At 44.0% G+C, this 11,220-nt stretch overlaps 1 protein-coding gene across 1 annotated transcript in view; it reads right to left on the reverse strand.

The window, feature by feature from the left end:
- The window catches only part of LOC117553105 (leucine-rich repeat-containing G-protein coupled receptor 5A-like), a gene marked incomplete at its 5' end in the record, with an annotated part of 19,570 nt that extends 9,378 nt beyond the window's left edge, over positions 1-10,192 (reverse strand). The window contains 5 exon segments of the mRNA XM_034226890.1: positions 904-972; positions 1,171-1,242; positions 1,708-1,779; positions 3,300-3,368; positions 10,121-10,192. Coding sequence (XP_034082781.1) covers positions 904-972; positions 1,171-1,242; positions 1,708-1,779; positions 3,300-3,368; positions 10,121-10,192 — 354 coding nt within the window.
- Between the last annotated feature and the right edge of the window lie 1,028 nt (positions 10,193-11,220).

An 11,220-nucleotide genomic window follows, 5' to 3' on the forward strand; every position in this document is an offset into this window, starting at 1 on the left:
GCGATGTGTTTATTATGACGAGGAAACGACAAGAGAAAGTTACAGCAAATTATTAACAATAACACACGTCTGATTTCTGCGGCTACAACAGCAAACACACTCAGATATGAAGCATTCCTGTGTGTGTGTGTGTGTGTGTGTGTGTGTGTGTGTGGGGTGTGTGTGTGTGTGTGTGTTGTGTGTTGTGTGTGTGTGTGTGTGTGTGTGTGGTGGTGTGTGTGTCTGTGTGTGTGTGGGGGTGGTGTATGTGTGTGTGTGTGGGGGGTGTGTGTGGTGTGTGTGTGTCCTGTGTGTGTGTGTGTGTGTGTGGTGTGTGCGGGGGGGGGTGTGTGTGTGTGTGTGTGTTCTGTGTGTGTGTCTGTGTGTGTGTGTGGGGTGTGTGTGTGTCTGTGTGTGTGTGTGTATGTGTATGTGTGTGTGTGTGTGTGTGTATGTGGTGTATGTGGTGTATGTGTGTGTGTTGTGTGTATGTGGTGTGTGTGTGAGGGGTGTGGGTGTTGTGGTGTGTATGTGTGTGTGTGTGTGTGTGTGTGTGTGTGTGTGTGTGTGGGGTGTGTGTGGGGTGGGTGTGTGTGTGTGTGTGTGGTGTGTGGTGTGTGTTGTGTGTGTGTGTGTGTGTGGGGTGTGTGTGTGGGGGGTGTGTGTGTGGGTGTGTGTGTGTATGTGTGTATGTGTGTGGTATGTGTGTGTGTGGGTGGTGTGTGTGTGTGTGGTGTGTGTGGGGGTGGGTGTGTGTGTGGTGTTGTGTGTTGTGTGTGTGGGGGTGTGTGTGTGTGTTGTGTGTTTGTGTGTGTGTGTGTGTGTGGTGTGTGTGTGTGGGGGTTGTTGTGTGTCTGTGTGTGTGTGTGGGGTGTGTGTGTGTCTGTGTGTGTGGGGTTGTGTGTGTGTGTGTGTGTGTCTTACAGGCTCTCCAGGCTCTTGGTTCCCGTCAGATCTGGGAACTCGGTGAGATCTGCGGCTCCGTTCAGAGAGCTGAGAAACAGAAAGAGAGTTTGAGTTTATTTGTTTTAGAAACACAAAAATAAAGTGAATTTTCGTCCATTTTTGTTTGTATTGTTGGAGAAATTAGTGTCTGAATTTAAGGCGGAACCAAATGTAATTTATTGGAAATATTTGGTGCATTTATTTGTTTCCATATTTAATGCTGTTATGACGTTGAAGTTTCCTCACAGTGTTCGCAGCTCAGGCAGATCCTGAAAAGCAGACCGTCCGACAGACTGGATCGGGTTGTCATAGAAAAATCTGTAAAAACACAATACCATAAAAACCAGGGGGATGAAATTTAGAGAAACACAATTTAATCGAGGCCACGTTTTGGTTAATTTGTGTACAAGAGAGAACTATAGAAAAACAAAGTGATGATGCATCCATGTTGGATTTCTTTCTCCATATCTTCCCTTCTTTTGGTGTAATATTTGGACTCTTTTTTTTAGCCTTTAACAATTATTTAAAAACATTTATAATGAACCAAAACAACAGGTATTTTCTGCTGTCAAGTGGAATAATTAGGGAAATATTTTGGCCAAGTAAAGTTAGTTTAACCCGTGAGTCTATGGGTCGTTTTTACCAATAACAATCAAGAAATCAAGGCCACATGTTGGTTCATTTATGCCCTAGAGATAGCTAGAGTACATATCTTTGGTAATTACCATTTGTATGACCCTGAGATGTTTGTGAAGCGTAATAAATGTGATGTGTGGTACCTACATGGTGATCAGAGAGGGGTTCCCGATGAAGGCTTGCTCCGGGATCGACTGGATGTTGTTACTGTGAAAACCACTGGACAGGAAACACAAGACAAATCCGTTTTAATCTCTCCATTGTAGGTAAAGAAGAAATAATAATGGAGTCTTGTGATGGGGGTTATATGCTTATTAGAACTTAACTTCGCAAACAACTTTTGAAAATACATTGCGTCCAACAACCCAAAAACCTAAGAATAAAAACACTTTTCTTACAATTAAGAGTATTTTCTTTTTCTATGATAAGGGACAGAGTTAATATGTTTAATGTGTACTGTATATAGATAGATAGATAGATAGATAGATAGATATATGGATAGATACATAGATAGATACGTACTTTATTGATCCCAATTTGGGAAATGGTTGCGTATTAATCCAATTGGTCTTATTTTCATATATTTATTTTCTATAAACCCTTATTTAGAAAAACCGTGATATTGCTCTTCAATTTTATACATGAAAAGTCAATGTTTTAACCTGAAATAATCAAATCCTGTGAATTATTAGGGAATATTTTACATTAAACATCCAGTTAAGGCCCTGTTACACTGTCCCGAAATTGACACCCGATGGACACACGAATATGGAATTGTGAATTTCGCACGAAGATGGCCCCGAACCACACCCGAAGGCAACATTTACATTACATTTAAGACATACAACTGCAATGAAAGTAACACAAACAATTGTGTTACAGTACTATGATACTGTACTGATATCTTCAGACTTTGTTCTTTACTTTATCCGTCGTTATATGTAGAAAATATTACGTTTTCTCCGTAATGTTGTTTCCATAACAACAACAACTTCCTGTCAACTGTCCTTCAAAATAATATATTATATCCTTTTTAGTTTCACAGAACACAAATTGGGTTATTTACATAATATATTTACATGATTTTGTTGTGCAATAAAACAACCGATGGACACACGATAAAGGAAATGTTCAAATTCGGCTGTGATCGTAGCAACATCGGGCCATTCGTGAGGGCATCTTAAGCCATCGTATGACCGCCGGTGGAGTTTCTCAGGCTCCGGCAGCAACTTCGTGAGCGGTGGCAAAATCTTTGGCATGCCAAAAAATTGCAGAAGGACCTTGAGAAGGTTCATTTTCGTGTTGAATTCGTGTGTCAATTTTGCCCTTCGTAAGGCCATCGTGAGGGCATCGTGTTATCATCGGTGCCATCGGGCATTCGCCCCGATCAGAGTGAGGGCGAATGCACCGATGATAACACGAAGATGACACGATTGGACAAGATGCCCTCACGAGTGCCTTACGAAGTTGCCGATCACGAAGTTGCTGCCGGAGCCTGAGAAACTCCACCGGCGGTCATACGATGGCTTAGATGCCCTCACGAATGGCCCGATGTTGCTACGATCACAGCCGAATTTGAACATTTCCTTTATCGTGTGTCCATCGGGTGTCAATTTCGGGACAGTGTGACAGGGCCTTTAATGGCTGGAAAAAAGAGTATATGATAAATGAAAGAATACTAGTTTGCACTATTGGTCCAAACATGTTTTTATTTGTGTTCAACACATGTAATAACTCACAGCTCCTTCAGGTGACCGAGCGAACGGATCGCCGTTGGAAACTCGACCAGACTGTTGTAGTTCAGATCCCTAAAAGAAGCAGAGAGAAGTTATAAATGACCGGGATGCATCTTGGGAATGAAAGTTGGGAATGTGACGTAGTGAAATCGGTATATCACACACACACGCACGCACTGGGAATACCTGTTCTACACTGGGATTAGCACCGCACGTCAGACATGTTTTTTTGTCTAAATTGGGAATTGACAAGTATAAGCTTCAAAACACGGGTGTCAACTTTAACATTTGAAATGTCGGGTCTGCAGTGGGAATGGTGAGCTCAGAACTGGGAAAGACCAACTGTTAACTGGTGTTTTTTAGCTTAAGACTGCTACTTACTCTAAAGTGGGATTTTTTTATTTATATACTGGGAATTGTAGACCAGGTAAGGTCAGTTTGAGTCAGATTTGAATATTAGAGTGAGAAAACCAGCACCAAACTGGAAAAGTTTAAGACCTTAACTGGGAAACCCAACTACAAAATGGGAACGGTCAGCTATAGATTGGGAAAACCAACTTTAAACTGGGAACGTTAAAGATTTAGACTCAGAAAACCAGCACCAAACTGGACACCTGTAAGACCTAGACTGGGAAAACCAACTTCAAACTGGGAATGTTAAGATTTACACTATGAAAAACCAGCACAAATCTGGAAGAATGTAACACCTAAACTGGGAAACCCAACTACAAAATGGGAATGGTCAGTTCTTGACTGAGAAAAACAACTTCAACTGGGAACTTTGATGATTTATACTGAGAAAACCAGCCCCAAACTGGGAATGGTCTGCTCTAGACCGGGAACACCAACTTTAAACTGGGAATGGTCGTCTCCAGACTGGTAATGCAGCTTTACTGTATGTTGGGAATGTCAGCTCAAGGGTAGCTCTATAATGGAAAGCCCATCTCTCTAACGCTGTGGGAATATCAGCATCCCGCTGGAAAAGTTTTCCGTGTAAATGTTTGTGTTTCATGCTTGATGTTTAGCTCAATCTTTTTTCCGTCTTTTAAGTTTATTAAGGAAACATTTCACTGCATGGCTCTTTCCTTTCATCACCAGTGAGACTAGAGCATTCCTGGAGCCGACACATGGCCTCAATTAGGTCCTCATCCATCTCTGGGATGCAGGTGGCTATCACACACACACACACACACACACACACACACACACACACACACACACACACACACACACACACACACACACACACACACACACACACACACACACACACACACACACACACACACACTTATACACTGTGTGGAATGAAGCTGCCACATTGTGAAAATACCATTAAATTGAAATTGCTTCAGTGTGTGAGTACATGTGTGTGTCCGGAGGATGATTTGTAACAACAATGGCTGCTTTCTGCCAAACTCTTATTGATGACATTTGCAGGCTCCTGATTGGATAATAGGTTTTTGATTTAGTCAGTTGAAATGGTTCGTTGGAGATCTTGATCTTAATTATGGTAATGTCACGCTGGAAATTGTGCGTGCTGATTAGATTCAACATGTTAAATTAGTGGGAGGAGGAACATCAAGAGCAGTAAGATTCCTGGAAAGCTCTCTCACAGACAACGTCAGGTGATGGAAAGCTCTAGACTGGGAAGAGAAACTCTAAACTGGGAATGTTGTGGCTCTAGGCTAGGAAAACTAACTATAGAAACTAGAAACATTTTAGTTTTAGACTGGGAGGCCAAACTCTAGATTAGGAACACTTTTAGCTCTGGAAAAACCAACTCTAAACTGGGAACGTCTCAGCTCTCAACTAGGAAAACCAACTTTAAACTCGGAAAATGTTAGCTCTAGATCTGGGAAAACCTTCAATAAAATGGGAAGTTTTACTCAAAACTGGGAACACCGAATCCAAACTGGCAACAATTTATCTCTACACTGGAAAAAACAGATTTAACCAGGAATGTTTGAGCTCTTGACTAATAACCCAACTCTAAACTGGGATAAATGTAACTCTTGATCTAGGAAAACCTTCAATAAAATGGGAATATTTTAGCTCTACACTGGGAAAAACAGATTTAACCAGGAATGTTAAGCTCATGATTGCAAAAAACAACTCTAAACTGGGAACGTTTCAGCTTTACGGCCCGTCCACACAGCAGCGTGCGTTGACGCTTGGCGGTGGGCGTATCTGAAGCTTGGGGAATTTTTGCGAGCAACGCGACCAACAACCAATCACAGGAATCTCCCGCCCCCGACATACAGAGCAATAGCAATATTAAAACGAAGTAAACTGGATATAAAATCCCCAAACAGGCGAAAACCTACCAGATTTCACCCACTGTCTCTGCCTCCTCCCTCCATGCCTCGCTCCTCCGGTTTGTATCCCGGTAGATGAACAGAGACTGATCATACAGCACCGGGTGATTCTCTACCGCTACAATGAATTTTCCCTCCATTTTTTGGAATATGAGGAAATGACCTGCGTAGTCTCTCCCAGCATACACGCGGTTTGATTGGTTAGCGCTTGTACTGGCAGATTTGCATAAACGGGATTTCATTGGCTGACGCTTCTGCCGAGGCGCCAAAAGTTGAACATTGCTCAACTTTTGAAGCGAGCAACGCCAGCAACGCTCCACGTCGCTTCCCAAAATGCAGTTCGGCTAAAAGTGACGTCACCCCATTCAAAGTGAATGGGCAGAAGCGTTGGAAGCTTCAACGCACGCCGCTGTGTGGACGGGCCGTGAGACTTGAAAACCAACTCCAGTGTGAGAACATTTAAGGAAAACCAACTTTAAACGTGAAATCTTTTCGTTGTAGATCTAAGAAAACCACCACTAAAATGGGAAGATTTACTCAAAACTGGGAAAACCGAATCTAACCTGTGAATATTTGAGCTCTAGACTGGGAAAACCAGTTTCAAACCAGTACTGTTTAAGCTCTTGACTTAAGGCCCGGACACACCAAACTGACACCAAAGAACACGCCCTGACGGACCCGACTGTTGCGTCGCCTCACCTCTCCTGCGTCTCGGCCATGTGTCGCACTGGAACACACCGCAAAGACTTCAGCCGACGGCCAAGTAGCACGTACGAACTGTGCATGCGTGAGTGGCAATAACTCTCCTTACCAGCAGGTGGCGGTAGTGTGTATTCGTCAATCAAAAGAGGCAACCGGAAGACTGCGTGATATAAACAAACAACAAATAGCGTGCAGACCATTTTCACTCTCGTCCATCACAGACTGTTTCACAGAACGACTTATAATCGAAAACATGTTTCGTGCGGTGCTGGAAAATGAAAAATAATAGCCGTCTGTGTGCCTTCTTCACTTCCGTTTCGCTTCTCATGAACTGATTCGCTAAGCTGAACAGCCAATCAGAGTGATTTCTTTTGCCGACAGCCTCCCGAATCGGTGGCGGAAGGTGTCGGCACGGCCGAAAAGACACGAGGGTGCGGGACACACCAATCTGAGTCGGGCGACAGGACGCTCATCGACGGCCAGACATCTATCGACGGCCGAAATCGGCTCGGTGTGTCCGGGCTGTTAGAAACCAACTCTAAACTGGGAACCTTTTAGTTTAAGACTCTTCACTGGAAATTGTCACATCTATACTGGGAATCCTACATCTGGGAATAGTAGGAGTGAAAGCTTTAGATTGGGAATACCAGCCCTATAAGGAAATATAACATTTGAAATGTCATCTCATGATTTCGGATATATGGGATAAGCTTTTATTAGCTCGGTGGTCGATACAATAAAACCAAAATAAGCGTTCTTCCCGATGCGTTTCTTCCTTTAATGCCATCTAAGGAATTCTTTGGTCTTGATTGACAGGTGTTCCCACTCAGTGCTGGTGGGCCTCGGAGGCTAACGCTAACCACAGACAAGCTATTTTTATGGTTTCAGCCTCAGATGTTTCTCATGTTTTGAAAGCTGGTTTTTGGGTTTTTCTGCTCACCACCATTTTCGTCACTTACTGGAACCAGAAAATCCAGGCAACAAAAAGGGACGAGGTTAGGTGAGGCTGAAGGTCCACCACCGATTAAATAGACTTTAAAACTTCGGTGTGTTTTCCTTTAAGGCTGAATGACACTCGTTGAATTCATTTATTTCTGTTTTAATTTCCGTTTTCTTTTCCTTTCTCTGTTTGTGTTTGTAATTTCAGATGAACATGAGTCTCCGGTGTGGTTTATTATTGCTTATCCTACAGGTGTGTGTGTGTGTGTGTGTGTGTGTGTGTGTGTGTGTGTGTGTGTGTGTGTGTGTGTGTGTGTGTGCGCGCATGAATAGTAATTATGATTAGCATACAGCCAGGGCCACACACACACACACACACACACACACACACACACACACACACACACACACACACACACACACACACACACACACACACACACAGAGAGAAGTATTTCCAAATGAAGGCAGTGTGTGTTTGTGTGTTTAAACCTGCTTCTATGGTTGACTGAGAAAACAGAAACATTTCTATATACACACACACATTCCTCAGATTATACACACACACACACACACCCCAACATAACCACACACACACACACACACACACACACACACACACACACACACACACACACACACACACACACACACACACACACACACACACACACACACACACCCCAACATAACCACACACAGGTTAATCTGCCTCGACTCTGAATCTAATATCCAGAAATACATCTCTTGCTAACAGCTAGAGGCAGAACTCGACCCAAAGCACCTACAATGAATGTAAAACTGAATTTATTTCTATAACAGATAGCGTAAAAATAATGGTGCAAAATTAATTTATAATGAAATTGAATATATTTGATTAAAAAAACGTATCTTTAGACCACCAACGCCTTCAGAAAACCCCTAGCTTATGGTAAATTCTGCATATTGGAAATGTCCCTACTCTCAAAAGGAGATCTTGTATCTTGGATATTATGAATATAAACAAAAATCACCTCTAATCACATCACAAGCAATTTATGATATTTAATATTAATGTTATATTTCACTTTTTAAGAAACAAACACCTCGTATAACTATTTTCTATATTTATTCACGTTAACTTTTTGGCTTTCAGATTATTGAAACCGATTCTCTTATCTTCAAAACACTTGAAAATGCTCATAATAGAGCCCTTAAAGTGCTGTATATAATAATACATTTGATTTCAAAGCGCTTTTCCAGGTGCTCAAAGACGCTTTACAGTGGTTTGATAAAACACGATAAAATAGAATAAAGAATAGAAATAAATAATAAATAAATATTAAAACAGCAGCATAATTCACAAATGAAAAGCCAGTCTGAAGAGCTGTGTTTTGGTCAGCGTTCTGAAAGTGGGGGGGGGGGGGGGGGGGGGTCGGTGCAGTCTCTGATGTGTTGTGGAAGGGAGTTCCAGAGGGAGGGGGGGGCAGCGATGGAGAAGGCTCTGTCCCCCCAGAGGGTGGGGGCAGCGATGGAGAAGGCTCTGTCCCCCCAGAGGGTGGGGGCAGTGATGGAGAAGGCTCTGTCCCCCCAGAGGGTGGGGGCAGCGATGGAGAAGGCTCTGTCCCCCCAGAGGGTGGGGGGCAGCGATGGAGAAGGCTCTGTCCCCCCAGAGGGTGGGGGCAGTGATGGAGAAGGCTCTGTCCCCCCAGAGGGTGGGGGGCAGTGATGGAGAAGGCTCTGTCCCCCCAGAGGGTGGGGGGCAGTGATGGAGAAGGCTCTGTCCCCCCAGAGGGTGGGGGCAGCGATGGAGAAGGCTCTGTCCCCCCAGAGGGTGGGGGCAGCGATGGAGAAGGCTCTGTCCCCCCAGAGGGTGAGGGTAGCGATGGAGAAGGCTCTGTCCCCCCAGAGGGTGGGGGCAGCGATGGAGAAGGCTCTGTCCCCCCAGAGGGTGGGGGCAGCGATGGAGAAGGCTCTGTCCCCCCAGAGGGTGGGGGCAGTGATGGAGAAGGCTCTGTCCCCCCAGAGGGTGGGGGCAGTGATGGAGAAGGCTCTATCTCCCCAGAGGGTGGGGGCAGCGATGGAGAAGGCTCTGTCCCCCCAGAGGGTGGGGGCAGCGATGGAGAAGGCTCTGTCCCCCCAAGTTTGGAGCTTGGTTTGTGAGGGGATAGAGAGGAGGTTCGCTTCTGATGAACGAAGGCTGCGGGAGGGGGTGTAGTGGTGGATCAGGTGGGTGAGGTAGGGGGGGGCCTGGTTATTAAGAACTTTGTGTGTTAGCAGAAGGATTTTGAAGTGTATTCGTTGACGGACAGGGAGCCAGTGCAGGTTTTTGAAGGACGGGGGTGATGTGGTCTCTGGAGCGGGTGTGGGTGAGGAGGCGGGCAGCGCAGTTCTGGATGTAATGTAGTTTATTTAGAATGTTGGATGATGAGCCAAACAGGATGCTGCTGCAGTAGTCCAGTCATGAGGTGATAAATGCGTGAATGAGGGTTTCAGCAGCCGGGAAGGAGAGTGGGGGGCGGAGGCGGGCGATGTTTTACAACGTTTGTTTTGTATTACTGGCATTATCTCACATTCATCAAGGTGGTAGTAAAAGGAAGGTTGCCGAAAATGTTTAATGACAAAAAAAAGCACATTTTGAGCGTATTTGGAATAAATCCTTTGAAGTGTCGTCTACGAATGTATAAATTAAACTTCCGTCATCTCCTAACCCCTTCATCCTGACCCCAAATCAACCCTGACTCCACCAACTCCTCCCCAACACACACACACACACACACACACACACACACACACACACACACACACACACACACACACACACACACACACACACACACACACACACACACACACACACACACACACACACACAGAGAAACTCACAGCGTCTCCAAACTGTGGAGTCCGTGGAAGCAGTTCGTTCCCGTGGAAACGATCCTATTGTTGTTGAGATGCCTATGGAGAGAGAGAGACTGATGGACTAATGAAGCAGACAAAGAGTGTGTGTGTGTGTGTGTGTGTGTGTGTGTGTGTGTGTGTGTGTGTGTGTGTGTGTCTTTTTTTTTCGAAAAGGGGGCCCCGGGCCTCTCAAGAAGGCTTTTTTTCTTTTGGTAATTTCATGCAAATTAGCTTCAAGCCGATTGGACAAAAGAAATGACAGCAGACTTCAATGCTGCCGCGCTGAATGCCATCACACAAACAGAGAGTTTTGCATGTTATTAAGGAGCTATTACTGACAGTCACTGAGGTTCAACTTAATGCAGCCGCGGCTCCTAGCAACACCCACACACACACAGGCAATAACAACAACAAAAAACTTGGCTTTGTTGGTCTTAACTCAAATTCAGATGTTCTCAGTTCAGTCAATGTAAATGTTCTGAGTTTATACGACCTAGCCTGTACATTTGTGTCAAAATCTAGCTGATTGAAACACACTGATTTAATAAAATGACCCTCAATTGCCCGACTAACTTACTTGCCAGTGATAACGAGTTAACTAACTAATTGACTTTACTGGCTAATATTGAACTTGGCAATCCAACGGACTAAACAAAACAAGTTTACCTTCTACTCACTGCTGAACATAGTAACTAACTTGGCACTAACTGGCAAATATATAAGCAAACTAATTAACCAACTGTCTAAATACTAGCTTATTTCCTAGGCTACTAAACCAATTGTCTAAGAGACTAGCTACAAACTTTCTAACTAGCTATCTTGCTACTCGTAGCAACAGTCTAACATAACTACTAACCAAATGACATAAGGTATTAGCTTAGCTAAGCTTCTAACAGATATTAGCTAACCAGCTGCTAACTCACCGACTAACACAATAGCTAACTTAACATTACTTCCGACTAACTTCCTGACATTGTAGCTAACTTGCTACAATTAACTGTCCATCATACCGGCTAACCTAAAATTACTTCTGACTAACTGCCCAAGATATTAGCTAACCTAACCAACTTTCTAACATAGCTAAC

Source organism: Gymnodraco acuticeps, unplaced genomic scaffold (assembly GCF_902827175.1).
Source record: "Gymnodraco acuticeps unplaced genomic scaffold, fGymAcu1.1, whole genome shotgun sequence".
Classification (NCBI taxonomy): Eukaryota; Metazoa; Chordata; class Actinopteri; order Perciformes; family Bathydraconidae; genus Gymnodraco; species Gymnodraco acuticeps.